At 45.9% G+C, this 22,326-nt stretch overlaps 1 protein-coding gene and 1 long non-coding RNA gene across 8 annotated transcripts in view; one reads left to right on the forward strand and one right to left on the reverse strand.

Moving 5' to 3' along the window:
- Positions 1-324: 324 nt before the first annotated feature.
- LOC118896555 (spermatid perinuclear RNA binding protein) overlaps positions 325-22,326 on the reverse strand; it is a 192,869-nt gene continuing 170,867 nt past the window's right edge. For 5 of the 7 annotated variants that reach the window (XM_036854472.1, XM_036854471.1, XM_036854474.1 and 2 more), the window contains exons 17-18: positions 18,523-18,567; positions 15,014-15,980 (exon numbers count right to left, since the gene is read on the reverse strand). In XM_036854472.1, coding sequence (XP_036710367.1) covers positions 15,904-15,980; positions 18,523-18,567 — 122 coding nt within the window. In that variant the 3' untranslated portion in view covers positions 15,014-15,903. Of the gene's footprint in view, positions 9,534-12,485; positions 12,620-15,013; positions 15,981-18,522; positions 18,568-22,326 lie in introns of those variants that run through there. The other 2 variants (XR_005020205.1, XR_005020204.1) reach the window with 2 other exon arrangements.
- On the forward strand, positions 12,792-14,929 carry LOC118896556. Its single transcript, XR_005020206.1, has 3 exons — positions 12,792-12,873; positions 14,159-14,249; positions 14,419-14,929. It is a non-coding gene; the product is annotated as an uncharacterized LOC118896556 (long non-coding RNA).

The following is a 22,326-nucleotide window of genomic DNA, read 5'->3' on the forward strand; positions in this document are numbered from 1 at the left end:
CAGGGGTCAGGATTAAGAGGGAGGCAGGTGTGTGAGGGGCACCCGGTGAACGCTGAGCTGAGGCGGGGGCACTCGCACCACTCACTGCACCAGGGGCCCGGGTCAGAGGTTCAGGTTGAGTAAACATTTGGCACCATTAGCAGAGAGGCAGTGTTCAAGGACCGTAAACAGGAATAGGAATGAGGCCTAGCCCTCTGCATGAAGGGAAGATCCTTCCACATGTGCTGAGCTGGAGAGTCAGGGCCAGGAAAGTGGTTCTGCACTTGACCCTTTCATCAGTCAAAGCCAGAGTCAGTCCCGTCCTGCACAGAACAGTGCAGCCCATTGCTGTTGAAGACAGAAGCTTTTATTTTTATTCATCTGAATGGGGAAAATGCAACATGTCAGGGCATTACAGACAAGCTGCAGCAGCCAGACAAGAGGGTCAGTCTACGGCAGAGTCCAACAACACAGTGCGCAGGAGCCGCAGCGTGGGTGCCGCCTGTGGGAGTCGGGGTGCAGAGTCCCTTTGGGTGAAGGCCAGGCGTCTCTGGGCGAGGCACTGGTGACAGTCCACACGTGCAGGCTGCTGCTTCAACCACGCCGCAGGTTCAAAGTTCAGAGTCCTACGTGTAATCACTGCCCCAGAGAGGGAGAACAGTCCAGGGTGGTCGCATTCTCCAATGTTTTTTTTTAACATAATACGCAACATGAAGTTATTGCCAGGGACTCTGCACTGTAATTATACTATGTACACTTGTGTATTCAGAAAAAACACAGTAAACAGATACAGATAGGTATTTTAAATAAATTTCTTAAAAACTACCTTGGCCATCACCAGACCAGAGAGAGAGCAAACTGTATATAGCCAGGAGTCCGATGTCATGTGTGTAACTGTGCAGTAAACCGGGAAAGGTTTTCTACCCACAACTACACGCAGCCTTCCCCTTGCCTCCTGAACCCCCCATCTTGGGGCCAAGGAAGGGCTACGACTGAGCAGGACCCCTTCCTCCTTTGTGAGGGAAGCCCCTTCTTGAACAGCTCAGGGCTTCAGGTCTAGACTGGCTGCCTCCTGTCTCTTCCCCAGACAGTGAGTTCTGCTCGGAATGGGTGAGAGGCGAGTCTCAGAGGCCGCTCTCCGGGAATCCTACACGGCAGGGAGACCCGGGTGCCCGCGCTGTGGGGCTTAACAGGCAGAGCCAGGCCCCAGGCCAGACCCTTCCCTGGCCCTCCTGCCTCACTGTCCCTGGAAGTGCCCTGGCCCCAATTAGGGCTCCCGTGGGAGACCTGCCTTTTCCTGAAGGTGTGACTGGGCCCCAGCCAGCCACTTAGACCAGAGGTTCAGCACAACAGGCCAGATGGTCCCTAGTCAGAGGCCTGAGTTGACAGATGATACTCTGGGGAAAAGAGGATCAACACTGCTAAGAGCTGAAGTAAATGAAGTCTGCCCAAGGCAGGTGGCTCATGACTCATTAGAAGACATCAAGAGGGACAGAGGCAGAGGAGGAGTCCCACCTTGACCAAGCATTCCCTTTGCCGCCTCAAGCCCCTGGGAAAGGAAGTCCGTGTGGAGGTTGGCGACAGCTCACAAGACACGCAGAGCTGCCCTTGATTCCCGGGAGATGCGGAAAGTAAGGCCCCTGGTCAGGAACCTTGAGGATGCCTGTTGTCTGAGAAGCCACCACAGTAAGTGAACGAGGGGACAAGCGGTACTCAGTGTCCCCTCTGCAAAGTAGGGGTGCAGTGTGAACCCCACATGACCGCACAGGGCTGGCCTGAGCAGGAGACACCGCCTTGGGCAGGGAAAGGGACGCATCAAACGCCAGCACTGCCGGCCTGGCAGGTGAGAGAAGAGGTATTTCAGGAACCTGACTAAACTCCACACCATGCCTCACGTGGGCCATCATCACAAGCTGGGTGTCAGGACCGCAGCCGAGGGAGCCAGTGAGGGGAAGAGTCGAGGAGGCCCACAGAGCGACAGGAACACGTCAAGGAAGGAAAGGAAAGGAGCGTAAGCTTAACCACAACTTAAGCCCGAGGGTGTCTGTGAGGAGAGGAGCTCACGCCGGCCGGAAGGGGGTGGGGCAAGAGGCTGGACACTGAAGGTGCAGCTTTCTTGATTATGAGCTACAAGTGGAGAAGACAGTCTTCTTAGCTATCTAAACTCCTATCCTTATCCATGATTCCTCATCTTCATGAACAAAAATTTTAAAAAGTCTTCCCAGAACAGCAGAAATATTTAGGTGAGAATCAAAAAAAGAACTTTTAGACCATCATCTATTTCCCCAAGCAGGAAAATGAGACAGATGGCATCTAGCTTATGGCTGTGGGCCAGGATGGGGCAGGGGCCAGGCTCGAGCTCCACGAGGGTCTAGGGTGCCCCAGACACAAGCCTCCCCGTGAGGCCAGAGCCGCAGCGCAGGCTGAGCTGCCCGATGAAAGACCACAGCTGGAGGCACATCTGGCTGGGCCAGGCTTGCTTCTATCCTTGCCGTTCCAGGACCCCAGAAACACCTCTGGAAGACCCAGGCCGTGCTCCTTAAGAGATGGGAAGTTATGCACCCGCTGCCATGCTGAGAGCACCGCCCCCTGGAGCCTGAGGAGCCCCGCGGCAGCAGCCCGCGTGCCCTGGAGCCATGGCTTCTCCGCGACTCTTCCTTCCACAACCCTCACCTGACCTGGACGATGACAAGCTGTGCCCTCACTCAGAGCAGGCAGCAGCAGTGCCCTCAGGCAGCCCACCACCCACCTGCCTGAGGCCCTGCCCACGTCTGCTCAGCGGCTCAGGGCAGCACCAAACCCCTCACCTGCTGGCTCAGTCCCCAGAGGATCCACAGCCACACAAAACCGGTCCACGGTGCGGCGCTGCCGGAGCCGTGCTGGGAGGGCCCCACTGGAGCCAGCACCGCCAGGTCCCCGCTGCGGGGCCTCGGGCCAGCGCCTTCCCTCTGCTGAGCCGCGCGTGATCCTCACCCACTCCTACAGGCCCGTGCGGGTTTCAGGGAACCAGCATCTGCGCAGGCCTCTCCGTGGGCTCGTGAGGCCAGCACCCCTCCAGACTTCTGTCCACGTCAAGGGAGGACGCTGGCAGGTCGCGCCCCTGGAACCTGACCTCACGGTGCTCAGTCAACAGCAGTTCCCTTCACCTGCCTAGACACATCTCTGAGGGAAAACACTGTGGAGAGTAGGAAGCACTATGTAAGAGTTTTCTCCTTGCCCCAACTACGTGGAGCACCTTGGGGCAGGCGCCGTGTCCGATCTGCAGTCTCCCAGCCCGACATCAGTCCTGGCCTAGAGCGTCTGGGATGCCCCTGAGCAGCACCTGCCCCGGCCTGTGCATCTTGCCTCGGTTTACAGGCACCAGCTCCATGAGGCTTTCGTGCCAGGGTAGCTCCGTTCTGAAGCGAGGGGAAGCCCATCCCTAGCATTTGTTCACCCTCATACACCAAGGCCCCAATCCAAAATTAGACATGAGACAGAGCGTTTCATTTGTCTTGCCGTTTAAGCTATCTCTGGATAGTGACAGAGAAGAAGCCCGAAGGCGGCAGACCGTGTCAAGCTCTGCTGTGTCAAAAACTGTGCCACTCACTGGCCCCCTACAGCCGGCGGCCAGAAAAGCTACCCAACTCGGGAGTCTCTCCTTCCCACTCGGGTACCAACAGTAACCAGACTCTGGGCGGAAGAGTCCAACTAAACTGAAAGATACTATTTGTAACCACAAACGTGGTCTTCCCCAACCAGAGGATCTTTCCAAAGTGCATCTGTGATCACTTCACCTTCCTGAGCACAGCCTCCCATTGGCTCCCCAGCGCCCTTTATTCACAGGCTGGCCCCCAGCGTCCTCCTCTCTGGAGCTGCCTCCCTCCTTCCTCAGACTCTCCGGGTTCACCCTCGGCCTTCTCTCCCCGAGCCCCGTTCTGTATTTCGCTCTGCAGCACCCGCTCCCCCGAAAGGGCCCACCTCTCACTCAAAATCTGAGGTCCTTCTGCGCAAGAGCTGCACACCTAACAGATGCGCAGGAAGCCTTCATGGGAAGATAGATGGGTCCAGGCAGCAGACGGGAGAAAGCTTCCAGTCATGATTAAGCCAGAGGGTGAGTAACCGCCACAGTCCAAGGCAGGGATTGGGTGAAGTGTGGCCTGCAGCCACGCCTGTCTGTCTACACTCTGCCTCTGGCTGCGCGGGTGCTGCTGGAACGGCAGGGCTGAGTAGCTGTGACAGAGCGAATGGGCCACAAGCCTGAAAGAGTTACTCCCTGGACCTTTCCAGAAAGTTTGTCGACACCAGGCCTAAGGCAGCGTTCCCATCGATTTCCACACTGTGACACGCAAAAAGGTGATTCTTCTGTGGCCCACTGGGCTAAACAAACAAGGCCACTCGTAGTTAGAGACACCTGGTCACCCCAAAGGTCAATGCAATCAGTGTCTCAGTGAACCCTAACCTTTCAGAGCTCTGACCTAAAGGCTCAAAACCACCACTGCCTTTTTAGCCCCTGTCCCCAGCAGAGGTATAGAAACACAGAAGTGCAGAAACCCACCCCGACTCCTCTTCAGGTCTCCCTGCCCACCTGTGCAGAACGAGCCAGAGATGGCAGGACAGACACAAAACTGAGGCCCAAAGCAAATTCTCTAGTAATCTTACAATTTCGCCTTTTTCCCTTCCCTAAAGTACTCTGTAGAGCAAGTGTGTACCTTCCCCCGGCTAAAGACCCTGTTCTACAAATGTTGAATCCAATGAACTCCAACCCTTGCCCAGGTAAAGAAGCCAAAACATTACTTTTTTAAAAGCAGAAGCCTCTGTACCAACGAACATCCAGTACCTGCCACTCCCTTTGACTGGCAAACTCAGCAGAGCAGAAACTCAGGGAAAGGGTAAGATTCTGACTGACCAGCCCATAAACCTCTCTGTCCTTTGCCAAAGGAGACGCTTCCCAGAGAGCACAAGAAGGGAACTCAGAGCCCCCGCACCCACGAGAAGTCAGGCCCACCAAATCCCCGCTTCCTGGCCAGTGGAGATGGCCCTTGCTACACTGCAATGCCTCTCCCCGCCACCACCCGCCTTTCCTGTCTTGGTCCCAGGCACCTACTCAACAGTGGCCCCCAGTTCCCTGGCTGCACGTGGGGTTCCTGTGGTTCCCTGGCCCCATAACCTCCTGCTGGGCCCAGGCAAGGAGCCTGGACTATGAAGAGATGCCATTCCTGCCTCTGACGCCCTCAGCCAGCCTCCTTCATCCTTCAGCCGGGCGTCTGCAACAGCCTCTGACTCCTGCCTTTGGTCCTTCCCCATCCACCTGTCCAAACGGATCCTCCAGAATTCTCTCACCATTCTGGAAGATGGTAAGTACTGCAGGGCATGGCACCCAAGGCCTTTCACGAAGTGGCCCCCAACTGCACATGCCGTCTGCTACTTCACCCTCCTAACCATCCCAGTTCCCAGGTTCCCATTAACAAGCACCTCCACGCTGTCCTGAGAAGCCATGCCCTTCTGTGCACACCAGGCGCCCCTCCTTGAGACCTCCTAGCCAGCTGGATGCCAGGCTCTGCGGAAGCCATGGCCACATCTACTGGAGCCCCTCTCACTCTCTAAGTCACGCAGCTCTTAAGTCTCTTCACAGGCCTGGCTCCGCTCCTGGACTGAGTGGGAGCCCTTCTCCCAAGCACAGAAGATGGCTCTCGTTCTGTTCAAGGCCCCAAGCAGTCCCCTTCCCCTTCCTGTGCTCCTTCTTGGTCAGGGGTTTCACCTTCTAAGCTGAAAATCCTGACGTTTTCCTCAAGTGCTCCTTCTCCCCCAGCACAGCCTGGTTAGTAGTAGGAGGTGACAGTGAATGTTTCCAATAAATCCATGTGCCCAAGAGGGAAGAATTGGTCTTGACAGTGTCACCAGCCACATCAGCATTCTGTGCAAAATGACACCCCATGGAAGACCTTCCTCTGCAGTATCCAAACAGCGGGCTTCCTGCCTAAGCACTCCTGGTAACATGGGGCCCACTTCTCACCACACCTCATGAGAGGCACACTTTAGCTCAAACTGCCCAACTGGCTTTACTGTAACTATCTTTCCCCTTCTGGAACTACATATGACAAGTAAATACAACTCTTTAAAACAGCTGATGGAAAGGTCCATGATCTCTCCAGGTCTGTCCTTCAGCAGCCTCAACCTATCCCATCTTGAGGTGCTTTCAGCTTTCCTGAGTTCCTCAGGTGCCACCTTCCAGATGATGTGGAAGGAGTGATCCCCTCCAGGATGATGGCCACCATACCTCCCATAACGCAGCCTCCAAGGGCCTGAAGGACGTCAGAGAGCTGAGCATCTTCTGAGACTGTCTACGTCATGGAAGGGCCCAGTGAGACCCTGGCACCAGCGCTCTGGGAAGGCGACTGTGAGGGCGACCCCTTTGGTTGGAGCACACAAGGAAGGCCTAGCCAGAAACATGACAGCTGACAACCAAAACGTGGATGAAGCTCAGTGGAAAAGCACACTCCCAACAGCACATCCCTTCCCTCCATACAACGCCTGGGGATCTCTCCGATGGCAATTACTGGTTTGCACTTTATTACAGGGTTCAGTTACAGCACAAAAAGATGGTCTGTGGAAACAGACCCAACTGTGCAGCTGGCAAAGAAAACAACAACAAACAGGCCACCTGGCCCAAGGCTGGCTAGTCAGTAACCTTGCCCAGGAGCCAGGTTAGCCGGAGAAGAATGAGCCCGAAGGCTGGTTTCTTTTTTCCCACGGTGGGAGGGGGAGAAGAGGGGGGTCAGGGAGAGAGAGGTGGTTTTCCGCGTGTTTTGTCTCAAACCACACCGGACACATCCCAGAAGTCTGGAAGAAAGGTAAGTAGAATGAACGCCTCATAACGAGGAGAGGAAACTTGCCAAACGGTTTTAGAAAACAGGATGGGCAGCAGCCTAGACTCTCGACACCAACCACCAGTGGTGAGCACAGCGCCAGCAGAATGGGTGGGCTCGGCCACTTACTAGCTGTGTAATTTTGGGCAAGTCATCTTGTCTAAGCCTCTATTTCCTCATCTGTAAAAGGAGAAAATTTCTAGATCCCACAGTTGTGGTGGAGCTCAAATCTCATCCCTAAGAAAGGGCTTCTGTTAACTCTAAAAACAGGAGAAATGCCATTTCTTCTGTGTGATTAAAAACTCACTTATTAGGAGCCACAGTGCTTTACCACAAATAAGCTGGTGATTTGCAGAGGCCTCTTAGCTTCACTTTTCTTGTCTGTGCAGTGGGAACAACCACCCCTGCGCTGCAGCTTCTCTGAGTGGGACCATCAGGGCAGGGAACACAGTCACGGCCCGGAGAGAGCTCTGCTGGCACGCTACACACGCAGGTGCCATTCCCTCCGCAAGCCGCGGCTCAAGAACTCTTACAACCTGGCTTTACAAGAGGTTCCTTCTTCCTGTTCCGCTCCAGGATTATGGCAGGGGGCTCAGAAAAACGGCAACTGCCAAGGCTGGTGGTGACTTGGGGTTAGGGAAGAATATCTTTCCCTGAAGAGGATTCTGCATCCACCTCCACGCCCACCTAACCGTAAGCAGAGACCCAGCCAGCACTAATCTGCCGAGGAGCTGGTGAGGGGACCACACACAGCCTTCCGTGAAGCCGAGTCCAGGGGACACTCCTGGCAAGCAGAACAGGCCACTGCAATCTGCCCCTCACCCCCGTCTCTGCTCAACACTTGCCCAGGGCCACCTCTCTGCACTCACACCCCAAACCTGGACCACCCCTCTTCCTTTGACCCAATGAGCCCAGCCTCACCAGCTCTCCTTCAGAGTCTGGCTCAAATCTTTTACGACATCCCCATCACCAATCTCAGGCCAGATAGCGTGTACTCAGAAAGCATTAGCTAAATGAAAACGCACACCTCAATTTCTCATTGATATTCAAACAGAAAAACAAGCTTCAAATACAAAAGCTTCCTCTGTTTATACAGCCACACCTCAGCCCTCCAGTCTATCTTTCCAGTTTGTTAATCTTTTCCAACTGCTCTAAAAGAAAACAGCCCTATTTTAGGCCAGGATATCTGGTCTAAAATGACCTCAAGTCAAAGCCTAGATTCTAGCACAGGAGCCTGGGATTGGCTTGAGTCGGTGAGCTCCAAAGATCCTGTGACAGTGAGGCCCCTGGCTTGTGTTCAGGCCCTTTTTAAGCTCCATTCGGCCTTGCCTCACTGCCCACACACCACCTTCCTGTCCCCCAATGTGCTTCCTCACCTTCTTTCCAGACTTTTAATCCATAGCATTCATGGTACAGCAGAAAAAGGTTCTGGCACTGAACAGAGCTGGATTTCATTCCTGACTCTAGCACTTAACTCTGAGACTCAGTTTTTTCATCTGTAAAATAAGAAGAATACCACCTTCAAGAAGGCTGAGAAATAAGAAAAATGTCCAAGTGCCTGGCACACACAAGGTACCAATTTTAGCATCTTTCTTCCCGCTCTCCTTTCTTCCATCCACTGCTGCCCACAGCCCAAAATGACCTAAACTGAGGGCCACTGTTAACTACCTGGGACATTCAGCTGACATGTGAATGCAGAGAATGTTCTTCCAAACCACACAAAAGGATCAAGGTAGAAACTGAAACAAAGCAGAGAGAGGCTAGGCTCCTAGGTAGCGCAAAGAGAATGCCCTCACTGCAGCAGGCTAATCCCGTTACCTCCTGGGGGCCATAAGCAGCAAAAAGATGACTCAGGACCACATCTCCAGCTAGGATATGCTAATCTGACTCTTAAACTGCCTGGGCAGATGGTGGCAATCTCCACACTACCCACCAGCAGAGACAGCATAGTTTGTTTGCAGAAATAGCAGAGTTCTGCCAAGAAAGACCCTAAGACCCTCCTTAGAAGGACCAAGTAGTTAAGGTGTTAACAACTGACTGATCAAGGCAAAACAAACAAAAGAACCCCCGAGGCCTTCCCTCAGTGTTCGTTACTGAGGCAAGGATTCCACCCAGACGGCTACAGCTGAGGAATGGGGTCACTTCTGCCAGGATATCACTCACACAAATATCTCCTGTATTGAAGAAAAGCCTCTTGACTATAATGCAAATCTACCTTATTTGCCTTTAAAACTAACACTGATCCTGTCTACACAGTTTTTATGACCTTAGAGCATCACAGGACTCGATCTGTATCCCCCACTCAGCTCACCTCTACCAGCAGAGAGGGATGCCGCTGCACGCTTTTTTCCAGAGGTTCCGGAGGTCCACGTAGACACATGCGAGCCAGAGACAGACCGGAAGATGCTCACCCTTTATTCAGACCAACCATCTACTCATTCTTCTTTCTGCTGAAAAGCAACTTCCCAACTGTGTCCAGATAGATAAATGGGTAGATGGACAGAGAGAGAGGGATGGATAGACAGGTATGTTTTTTTCTAAGATTAACAGGCAAGAGGGAGGCCTCGAGTGGTGTTAAGTACAGATTTTTTTTTCCCAAGGTGTTGCAGCAAACTGGAAGAGAGAAGCATCCGAGTCAACAGCCTTCTAAGCATGCCACCCGGTCTCCTCTTTCTTTTCTGTGGTTTACAGTAACTTGCTTTCTACCTGCCAAATAAATGGTGAGCTCAATGTCAGATTCTGGGGCTAGCTGTAATCAAACACACACTCTTTTCTTACTAATGCACTGGCAGGAAACTTAGAATCAGCAGGTTGATAAGCTCAGCCCCTTTGAAGTTCCAAGCACACCTAAATCCCAAAGCAAGTATTATGAACCCCTGGCAACAGACTGCCCGATGATGAACTACCACACAGAAGCATGAGCATCTTCATCCAGCACAGATCTGCAGCAGCCTCCCACACCAGGTCTCACCCAGTGTTTGCTTTGTATCTCCTGTCTGACCCCAAGATGCTAGGAGTCCTCTCCCAAAGCCTGGAATATCCCAAACCTGTCAACACTAAAGAACCCACGCCGCTCCCCCTGAGCAGGCCATGCACCTGCTTCTCCACTACCTGCCAGCCCAGCCCAGCCTCCCGCACGTATTTTGTCACCTCAGCCAACCATGGTAAGAGCGGTCAGCATTTACTGAGCACTTACTCTGTACCAGGTACTATTCAAAGCACTCTGTGTATTAACTCAGAATCTAATTCCCAGGCCCCAAAGGAATTTGCTGGAGGGAGAGAAATATACTCTGGCCCAGAGTCCCACTTGGTTTCTAATCCCTATTTCTAGCTGTGCTATAAAGCTTACATAACCTAATTTGCATTATGCTGCTATTTTAAAAAAATCTCCAAAGATCACTGCTTCAAGCATCAATGGAAGCTGTTAGCTCTTACCTAAAATGATAATGTGGGAAAGGATATCTATTCTTACAACTAAGTCAACTTCAATTCTTGACTTAAAACAGACTTTCTGGAAGATGCTATTAGGAAAGGAAGGAACTTACATAAAAAGTACTAGCTCTGTGCTCTGTAAGTAACTGCTAGAGAGAAACACGTCAATATTGAACTCACCTCAGTGGTAGACAGCTTCCTGGCTCTGCAGGTTATTCATTTACTACCCATCTCCCTTCCCGGCCTCCTAGTAACACTGAGAAATCTCTGGTCAATGGATGGCATGGCCTCAGATGGTTTCAGAGTACAAGTCTGAATAGAACAGAACCTTTCTTGTTCTGGGTGACTTCAGAGGGACCACCCCCATCCCAGCACCACCAGGGAGGCACTGGCATACGCTGAATGGGAGTTGCAGGAAGACCACTCACAGAGCAGGTTCTTTTCAGCTTTAACTGCTCTCAATGTCCCTGATTTTTAGGGCTCTAGCTTGCTAGAAATCTAACTGTTGGGGTTGGGGGGAAGGGGGCAGATCTCCTTAGTTCACTCCTCTCACTCACTACTGAAGATTTACCTCCACTGCAGTTATTAATGAAACCCAAGAAACAGGGAAATGATAATGAATGATTGATTATAAGAGTAAAATTTCCCTCATTTGTCATCAAAAAATGTGGTCAGTGTTTAAATGAACCACTTTTGTTCTTTGCTACACTATAAAAACTGGTTTTAAAGGACTGGGCTCTTTGTTATCCATTTCATTCACTGCACTTACGTGGACAGAGGTCCATGAACATAAACCAGAGTTGGTTTCAGGCTCTCAAAACTGCCAGGGAAATTTAAAATTAGTGAATTTCCAAATGATGCCCATTTTCAGTGATGTCAGAGGGCCCACATTATTAAATAATTTATAAATAAACTATTAACTAAGTAAATTATCTTCTGACACTGCTAATGCATTATTTGGCTCCCAACCTAGGATATTTACAATAGGCCCAATTCCACCAACAAGGAGACTCTCTGACTTAAAAGGTTTCCACTGGGTGGAGCCTGTTTCACTAGTACCCAGAGAAGAACCTGTCCCGTAAGGGGCACTTGGCTGTTTGATCAGGACTGGAATGTACTTGGTACTAGTCAACTAGACCTCACTCAACCTTTTTTTTTTTTTTTTTTTTTTCCACTCAACCTTTTATAGATGCCGAAGCCACATTCAATGTACATACAGATTCTGTATGGGAAAAAAGTTGTTCCAGCAACCTTCAAAGTTAGCAATAAAAAGAAAACTACTACTTAGAGACAAATATAAAACATAAACTTCATTTTAATCTATCTATCTATCTATCTATATATATATATCAAGTACAACCTTAGCACAAAACATCTAACACATATGAAATGCATTTATGGAATGAATACACATAATGAAGAAGCAAATCCTTTTAAAAATATTTGGCCTAACCCTCATATCTTTTAAATGAACTCCATGACGGTTCAATCAGGTGGGAAATAAATCATCTACCTAACCTGGAAAAGACAGATGAATTGCCTTACATCTATTTGGTCTCTGCACACCAGGTATTTACCATTCTGAGTCTTGCCATAATTGGTTCTGCAAATACTTAGCTTAACTCAGTCAATTATATATTTTTCCATAGTTACCTTAATATTTTGGTTTTTTTCATTTTCTATTGCTTTTTTTTTTTTTATGGCTTCTTGCTGCTGTTGTATTAGGGCATACAACACAGATCAGAGATATTCATTTCTCAGAGAAGTCTCTCTCCCTGAGAAATTGGCACTTTGAGCCTCAGCTTATGTAACAGCTACATATAAATGGGTCCTACCGGCACTGTTACCAACCTTGCTGCTTATGAAATTCCAGCACTTTGGCCAAAAGAGTGCCCTGACGTAAAAATCTTCTTAGGTGAACACTTCCCACCACCGAATTCTTTTATTTAAACAGGTGTGTGTAATTCGCATATACGTTATAAGTTTCTATACACATACACACACTTAACTCAAAAGTGAAATGTCTCTCAAATAGAAAGTAATTATAAGGGTATTAAAAACAAAATGCTGAAAATAACTATTTCACACTTAGATCATAAAAAATTTTAAAGTAATGTGATGATATAAGACCTAAGAGATCAAATACATCATATATGATTGTCATATATGCATGCTGTGTTCATCGATTTTTAATTTTCTCTTTAATCAGAAAATAAAAGAGCTTACCTTTGCATACTGAGACCACAGCTTACAGTCACTATATCTCAGCCTATTTTATACAAGTGATATGGCTACGAAGGTCCAAGGAGAACGAGAATAAAGTGAGATAAACGTGCTGAAAACTGCTTAAAAGTATTAACCTGAAATACACAGAGGATCCAACACCAGTTTAAAAAATACATTAACGAGGTATTCCCAGCTCTTCAATTAATAATGGTGAATGACTGATTCATGATTTTCAAACATTCACCCAAATTTTAAAAAAGAAGAAAAAGCTAACACCAGCAAAATCTATCAGTGGTTTGTTCCCCAGGTTAACAATTTGAGAGAGACTACAAACGACTCCAGGAGCCCTGGCTTCCCCGCACCATGCACCGCATCTAGTCAGCATGAGGTATGTCGGAAATCTATTGGACCAATTACCTTGCACAAGAGATGGGGTGCTCCCACAGCCTCAAGAAACACGGCTGCAGGCCACCTCCCTGGCTGGGTGCCAGCCCCCATGCAAAGAATATGGCTTCAAGGAGGACCCCTATCTCTGAGGAATTATAATAGCGCTAACTGACGCAGTCAGGAATGCAACTATTCAGTTTATGTGCTAAAAAAGTTTAAAAACTGTCAGAAGATAGCACAGCTCATACACTAATTCTAAGTTCTACATTGGTCTGTAGACTCCCCGACAAGAGACTAGGCTAGGAGGGGCTAAGTATATCCAGATATTGCTAGGTTTCCAAAGGAAAAGTTTTCAAACAGACACCATGGCTCTGAATAAAGTATTGCTCTTCTTTAAAATGCTCATTCACTGCTTTCCAAAAGGAGGTGTCAGAGTGCTGTGTCTGAAAGCTGGAAAGCCTCAGGGGGTCACATTGCTCTTAAGACTAAGACATAGAAATTGCCATTTCAAGCCAGACAACCTGATGGTTCTAGAAGTCAGAGAAGAAATCTTGAGGGCCCAAGTGAATAATAAATGGTGCGACGCTCAGAGGCTGGCAATAGGGGCTGTCAATGAAAAAACCACCTACAGTGGAGAAAAGAGCAGAGAAGCAAAACTTTATGTTAATTTCACAGAATTTGGTGAAGCCAAAAGCTTCATTTATATTTCTCTGCTCTTTCAGCTGTAAGTGGAATTTTCATTACAAAATGAAGGGGTGGGAAGGGTAAAGGGGGTGGGGGTAGTGGGAGGACACTTAATTCATTACAAGATTTAAACAGTTGAACTTGCATGGTTACCACTTCTAACAAAGGACTGACAGCTCAATTATTTTAAGTAAAGCAGAGAAATGTAAAAGTTTGCAGCAACTGGGCAGGTTTACAACATGGTTAGTAACTTCCAACAAACAACAACAAAAAAAAAAAAAAAAAAAAGACTTGGTAGAAACCATTTGAAATGACTGCCATCATGTTGGAAAACAGCACAGCTCCATTTTCACCATTATAGAGGGGTTGAGTTATGAAGCTGAGTCAGCTACTTCAAAAGAATTTTCTAAAGAGAAATCTCCAAAGAGATTCCAACTTGGAATGCAAATTTGACAATCAATTTCAAATAACAATACAGCTGCAGCTGCCAATTAATAGTATTCCAAAAACAAAGAGGACTGTTTGTAAATATTTAATTAATAAAAAATGGACACTACCAGCCATGCTTTTTCTTCTCAGTGATGGCTCTGTTTCATCCATAGGTCAGCAAAACAAATCAATGAAACATGAAAACTCCCAGCTGAGATGGGCCCTCTTGTGTACGTCTAGCCACTAATGCACAGGATGAGAATGGTAAGTTCACAGCTACTTCCAGCAAGTGATGAGGTTTTATTAAAGTATCACCCACCACTAATAAAGACAAAAGGTCAAGGAGCAGAAGTAACAAGCATGGTGTAAAAACTTTATTTCTGATAAGTAACACTAACATTTGTTTTAAACTATCTGTTTCATTCTCATTTAGCGGTCCCAAAGAAATCCGGTACATAAATTTGCCGTATTTTGTGAAGCCCATTCTCAGCGATGGGTACTGTTCAGCTCCAAAAAAACAGAAATGAAGAAAGACGAGGAAAGCTAATTCATACTAAAAACGGACATTTTTAAGACACAGCAACTTGTAAATCTCAACATGGGACCACACTGTTGCCTTCATGGGGGTGAGTACCTTAATGAAACCATTACCTTCTTAGTAACATCATAGGCTTCCAAACAAGGTGAGAATGCAAGTGGAAGACTTAGGTCTGCACCCTTTACAGAACAGCACAATGTTACCGACTGATCATTTTTCACCAGCTTAATTAGGTGTCTTAAAAAATAAATGCTGACCCATGGCTGAAACCTGTCACTTTTCACAGCAGCACTCAACAAGAACTGGGACAATCGAAGAGCAAGTTTTTATGGGGACCCTGTTGCTGCTTTAGATTCTGATGTAATTGAAGAGGATAAGAGACCCTTCAAAGAATCCCAGAAAAATCGCTAATCTTCTCTCTGCATGAAAAAAGCCAGGGAGTGAACACAGTATCTTACAGAGTGAAGAAGGCCACAAGAACAAGAGAGGGTGATTGATCAATTAATTTATTATTTTTTAAAACTTGGAAATTCGGAAACTAAAATAATCACATTCCTCCTTCCCCATCTCTGGGTAGTGCCATCACTTTAATAAGCAATGCTCAGATAACAGAGTAAACCTTTATCATGGGGATGCCCTTGTACAGCAGGAGTACAAAGGGCTTACAAAAGTAAATAGACTGGCTCAAACTAACAATCGCCTTTGCTTTGTTTTATCAGTTTGGTTACAAATGAATGGGTTTCTAGGGCTAAGTTATTATTAGTTTTCAATTCTCTATAATTTGATACCAAAACATATCAAAAATAATAAGCTAAAACAATATTCAAACCCATATTTTATTGGCTTTAATTACACACTTCAATATTTACAAAGTTAAAGTTTAAATGAAAAGTCTCTATTGTATTAAAAAAATAACTACAGCCCGAATTAAAGTGCCCTGGGGCAAATACATATCAATCAGCTAAGCATCAGTGACTGCATCAGGAACCAGGCAGTACTCTGTGTTACAACAAAGCAGTTTATTTGTGATCAGTGTTTGAGACTCTATACATCCTTCACGAATTTAATTTTACATAATCTGATACTCCTCTTAAAACTTAAACTTTGAACTGCTAGACTTATTTCCCTAGAACAGAAGGGCTGGTATAAGTTATTTTCTGGAAATGAGGTACCGTTTCACAGAACTAGTTTCTTTTTGTTTGTTTGTTTTCAAGTTTTAGAGAACTAAATTTGCATTTGTTAAAATCAAAAAGTAGGAAAGATGTTCTTTACAAATAATTTTGATCAAGTATGTGTTCAAAGAAAGCAGGATAAAAAGGCTTTTTCTCTAACATTCTGTATGTACTGTATTGTTCAATAGGAATTAGCTTCTGTCATTTGCTAAAAGAATGAGTAGTGGGGAACAGGATATGTTGGGAATTTCATAACGGGTAACAGAACCATTCTCTTGGGTAAACCTACAGAGAAAAGAAACGGAGAGGACTCCAAATAAGTTTAATAATCCAATAAAAATTTCAGGTTAAAAAAAAAAAAAAGAATCTTACAGTAATTATCATTAACCTTTTCCAGATTAGTCAGTCAACATGTACCATTATGGAAGAGGCCCACAAACTTTGAAGTTACTCTTAATATTTTAATAATATTTTCCACTCAAAATTAAGATGGCTACATCATAGGAAGAAGGATATTCAAAAAGGGATTTCATCGGAGTGAACTGTCGTGAATTATAAAGCTCAAAAGCAATGCTATTGATTAATATTCTGAAGTGACTCTCAATTTGGCACATCACATATTACAGGAGAAACAGGGACGGTCAAGATTCACAGCACAGCTTTCTGTGCAGGCCTCAGATCCCCAGAAAGACAGTTCCAACTGGAGTCGTGACCAGGTGTTTATCTTAATGGCTACTGCCAATATTGGCATGGCAAATCTGGAAAGATTAATTACTTTCTTAATTTTGTAATTAATGAGTTCTTGTGGCCTCACAAACTTCTGCATACTCAAGCATGATTTGAAATGTGATCCTTATTTCTATTCTAATATTTAAGCTACGGAGAAATCACAAAGCAGCAACAGCAGGTATTCGAGAGCACCAGATGATCAGAGGGAAATTACCCCACATGCAACAGCTTTACAAAGGCCAAAAGACATATTTACCTTACAGCCAAAATAAAGCATCGTTTTAGTAGGTTGGCATCACAGTAACATTTAAAAACCAAATCTTTTATGTGAAAAATGGGGGCATTAAATTTCACCAGCTTTGGAAGTCAGTTATATGGTACATGGGAGTGAGGAGCCTTCTGAAGAGGGGGCTCAGAGGCCGCAGGGTGAAAGTATAATGTTAGAGGAAAGGGAAGAACAAGAGAGAAAAACTAAAAAGACTGAGGAAAAACGTGAATGTGCCTTAGAGCCTAGATATACAAGTGTTTTAAAGAAAAAAATTAAGCTCTAGCAAACCTGTACTAAAGAACATGGGACTTACTATGTCTAAAAGAAAGACACAGACTTAAGGACCTACCCTAGGAGGCAGACGCTTTGGCTCTCACACAAGACATATTACAGTGAGTCTAGTGAGTCAAAATGTATTTGTAAACTGACCAGACCTAATTCACAGGAAGGATGAGGTGGTCAGGGTATCCAGAAGTTGGCTGAATGGTAAAAGCAAATTGCCAAATCAAAAGGAGCTAGAGAGCTTGAATTCAGAAGAAATTCTAAGCGGCAGCATATTCTTGTATGGGGAGGCCCTGGCCGAACCTGAATGTGTCAGTGGAGACATTCAGTTAAGGAGGAAACTCCAGACTCTCCTTTCAGCCTTAGAGGAAACTCACCCCAAACGTCTGAGCCTTCCAGCTTCTCCACATCTTTCCAGGATGTAAATTATCTATCTTAATAGGGAAAGCGGTCAAACTGTTCACTTTCTACTTATTTCTACAGCTAGGAAATCAGATGAAGCTTCAGTTTAGCAGTGTCTTAAAGACCCATAATTTTCATCCAAACAAAAATGGGAAAGCTGATGCATGAGAGAAAAAGCATAATGAAAGGTCTGAGGCTCGTGTGGAGGACTAATGCCACAAGTAGCAACACAGTCAAGGTCCTTCTCTTCTGTGTGCACACACGCCCAGCCTGGGGTCGCACTGGTGCACACAGGTGTGCACCCACACACTCTAACACTCACATGCATTCTCTCACATGTGTGCATACACACTCGCGTTCTTTTTTCTCTCAATGACAAACATCCTACAGATGGCCAACTCTATACCACATAGCACCCGAGTTAGGAAAAATGCCTAAGAAAGCATATCACTGACTCCAAACCTACTGCCTCCATTGCCACATAAACCTCATTCAAAAGTTATCCAAAGGGCCACTGAGGTTCATTTCCGCATCTGCCTTTGTTTTTTATTTTTGGAGGGAGAGGAGCTATTCCTATGATTTTTCTCACTGTACTACACAGACCTTCTGCAGTAAGCACTTCAGTAACTGCTGTAGATACCCCCTCATCACTCTCTAGGTCTTGTTGACTCCATCTCTACAGCAAAATTCATGAAAAAGGATGACAGCTACAAATTTGAAGTGAGTACTTCCTATCTCTAACTCAAATCACCTACAGTTCACACAGTTTCAAACCAGAAACTTAAATGTAGCTCTATAACTGGCAGGCAGCCAAGCTAGAAACTGGGTATGGCCCTTCAGTAGCCTTTGAATGGAGTATAAGTTGGCTGTAAGAAGAACTACTTAAAATATTTAATTTCAATATGGTCAGAAACAGGCAATTAGAACAAGCAGTCCTTCAATCAGGCAAAGCAGAGAGAAGAGCAACTCCAACCAAACCAAGAACCACAAGGTTGTGGCATTTTCAACGGGAATTTAAGTTGGGTCACTAGAATAAGTAGGTCTGAGATCCTCCAATTCATTTAAAGAAACCCTAGATACAAACTGTGCTTTGGATTGCTGTGCAGAGTGGCTTAAGAGGAGAAATCAGTAAGATGGTGTACATACCATAGGCAGGGGCAGCTGTGCTGTAACCATATGGTGTTCCATAGCCTGGTGCAAAGAAGGAGAAAGCACATCAGTCCAGGAAAAAGGGCAGTCAGCACTGGCCCAATTCACAAGGACCACCTGGCCCGGCACCTTGGGCCCCAAGGACTTCTTCAAGGTGCTGGCTGAACCAGAACCCTTCCCAGAATGGCCCGAGTCTACCGATTCCTCCATGCCTATGTAGAGTGGAAGCTTTTTACTATGGCCTACCAAGCTCTCCTGACCTACCAGAATATCCTGTTTCTTTCTCACTACACTTACCACATTGTATTATAATTATCAACTCTTTGTCTGTGTTCCCCCCTAGAATGGCAGAGACTCAAGTCTTATACATCTTTGCATCACTTGAACCTAGCAGAATGTCTGGCATATAGTAACCACTCACAAATTTAATTTGTTCAACAAAAGAATACTTAGAACCACTCAAATTACCAATTTCTCACAGTTGGAAAATAGGAATTTCCAAGTCTTTTTTCAGAAAGCAGTGACAGAGCAGGCTAAGCCTCAACTGCCACTGAAGAGGGCGCACAGATCAGGCTGTGGGCTCGAGGGCAAGGTCCATGTCTTGTTGAAATCCGAATTCTGGGCCCCAGCACAGGGTCTTTCAGTAAATATTGTTAAAATTGACATTAGCATCTGGTGCCTATGAAGAAGGCTCACATTATCAATAAAGTACAAAGAACACAAAAGTTTTTGAACCATTTAGTTCTGGCACTAGTTTCTTATATGTCCTTAGATATGTAACCTCTGAGTTGCCACTTTCATCTATAAAATGGGAAACCCTCCAAGCTACTTTACAGTTTTATAGGGATTAGAAATACTACGTTAATAGAAACGACAATCTTTAATTTTTCAGTAAAATGACTTTAAAAAATATAAATACTGGGCTTCCCTGGTGGCGCAGTGGTTGAGAATCTGCCTGCCAATGCAGGGGACACGGGTTCGAGCCCTGGTCTGGGAGGATCCCACATGCCGCGGAGCGACTGGGCCCGTGAGCCGCAATTACTGAGCCTGTGCGTCTGGAGCCTGTGCTCCGCAACGAGAGGCCGCGATAGTGAGAGGCCCGCGCACCGCGATGAAGAGTGGCCCCCGCTTGCCACAACTAGAGAAAGCCCTCGCACAGAAACGAAGACCCAACACAGCCATAATAATAAATAAATAAATAAACAAATACTTAAAAAATATAAATACTAAATCACTTGGGTAAATCTCTAGGAAAAACTGGTTTCTAAAATAGAACAAGGGCACAAAATCTACATGGGCCCTTCAAATTGTACCCAAAACAAATCAAGCTTTTTTACTTTACAGTCCCTTTTTCTATAATCGTTTCTGCTGCTAGAATGATTTTTTTTTTCCTTCTTCTCTAGCTGACCAACTGCAACTCATCCTTTAGGTATCTATCACCTCCTCTGTAAAGTCCCCCAGGCTTGCTGTTCACTTTGCCCACCCCACGTCACAGCTTGCATCATATTACACGGTACTTTCTCAAGTGTCTGTTCCTACCCCATGTGACCCCAAGCATTCACAGGGGCAGACGCTAAGTGTTGGTCATCTTTGAATGCTCAGATCTAAATCTCTTGTTTGAGATAAAACATTCAAATATATGTTGAATAAGTAAATTGCTTTTGGGGACTAACTGAAACATTTTCTTAGAGATAAAGTTTTTCACTTTTTAGTCTATACTTAAGTCATATAAAACTGGGAGTTGTACAACTTAGTCTTTAGTGCTCACTAAATCATATATTTCAAGAGGACACAAGGCAGTTGAAATAAGCAGTAGGAAATATACAGTAGGAAAAGTATCAGAAGCCAAAAAAAAAAAAAAAAAGATTAATGCTTAAAAAAGAAGGCTGTATATCAAATCTATTCCAGGAAAAGGTAGCTGGTTGGCTAAGGCTACAGTTTCAAAGGTTTTACTAAAACCTCCTTAAAGAGATGAAACTATAACAACTAAGCTGGCCACTAATGAGGCCACTGGGGTTCTAATCCTGACTTCACGTCTCACTAAGGTGACTCTGAATTGCACCTGCTATTTAACCTCTCTGAGCCTCAGTCTTCTGCAGAAACTGATGGCAGAGGAATGTAATTAAATAACATATGTAAAAATACTTACTATACTCCCTGCTGCACAAAATACACTCTGCAAATGGCATATAACCTATTCATAATCCAAACTGACCTAATCTGAATCTTCTCTAGGCTATAAAAGAACTTCCTTTTTAAAAGCTTCAGAAGACAGGCCTTTCAGAGGTCAGTGCAATGATGTAAAAGAGGAGCTACTACAGAGCAGAGAGGCAGACAGCAGGAGTCCTCTCACAATCACTGCCACTAGCTGACGGCTGCTGACCCCTCGCGCGTGAGGGAAACGTCCCATGACCCAGCAGCTGGACAAAACTGGATGAGCACATCACCAAAGGCAAGAGAGTTCACCTCAATAACCTGCCTACTACTGTTTAATGAAAGCTGCTTCCTTTAAATAAGACATTAAATGAGGCAAAAAAAAAAAAATTAAATTTCCATAGAAATAGTGAGATGCACAGAAAAATGTCTTAATTTTGGACACACAAAAAATATCAAACTGTAACCACCCTCTCACGCTGTCTTTCAGCACTCTCTGTCTCCTTCAATGGTGCCACCATCCAATCTACTTCCTCCAGCATAAGATCCTGGGAGGGACCTGAAACCTCACTCTGTTTCGTTCTCCACATTCAATCCATCAATTCTGCTTCTGAGGTTCTTCCATCTGCTCACTTCTTGACCCCCATCTACTTCCCTACACCCCCTGGAGATCCCTCCATGGCCTCTAGTCTAGTCTCTCAGCTTACAAAAACCTTCTACTTTGTCTTGGCATGCCGACTTCTGTCCCTACAAGCCGTTCTTCACGCTACAGAGAGTGATCTTTACAAATAAAGTCTGAAAGTCTTATCTCCTTACTCCTCTTAGAACCCTTCATGACTTCCCCCATACTTAGGTGCTAAGACCAAAATCCAAACCACAGCCTCCAGGACGGGACTGAGTACCCACTTTAGCTCAAATTCCGCCCCCCTTCACCCACACACAGTGCTCTCCATGCTACAGACATGTTGGCCTCCTCCTAATTCTTCAAATGAGCCAAGTTCCCTCCTACCAGCACCATAGGGTGCTGATGTGCTATTCCCTCTGTGTGCGGTGTTCTTCCGTCCCAATCTTCTCTGAGTTAACTCCTACTCATTCTTCAAAGCTCAGTTCAAGTGTCACATCTTCAGGGAAACCTTCGAGGCCCCGACAGACTAGACCAGGTTTCTCTGTCACGTCCCCTCAGAGCATTGTGCCCCTCTCCTTCATCATAGCAACTCAGTCAGTCGTGAGTATTCCATTAGTATGTCTCACCTTTAGACCAAACACTGCAGGAGAACATAATCCATGTCTGCTGTGTGTCAAAGCAGGCACACAATACTTGAGTAAGAGTACACATTGTTTATATGACACATCTTTGAGCTATGCCCCTACTGGGATCAACTTCTAGAAGCTTAATTCCAAAGCCACATCATCCACAGAACTTCCCAAAAAGTCTAATTCTTTCTTAGAAAAAAAAAAACACAACCTAAGTGAACTTCTTAAGAGTGTTATGCAAAAAAATAATGACGGGATAAGACCCAATCTTTATGACAATTTCATTTTGATCAACAACTACTACTGGTTTAGTTGTCAAGTTCAAAGTTCCATACTTGCAATATTACAGAGACTTTGATTTTAATGAGACGAGGTACAGCTGCTGCTACGACG

Source organism: Balaenoptera musculus, chromosome 6 (genome assembly GCF_009873245.2).
Source record: "Balaenoptera musculus isolate JJ_BM4_2016_0621 chromosome 6, mBalMus1.pri.v3, whole genome shotgun sequence".
NCBI lineage: Eukaryota > Metazoa > Chordata > Mammalia > Artiodactyla > Balaenopteridae > Balaenoptera > Balaenoptera musculus.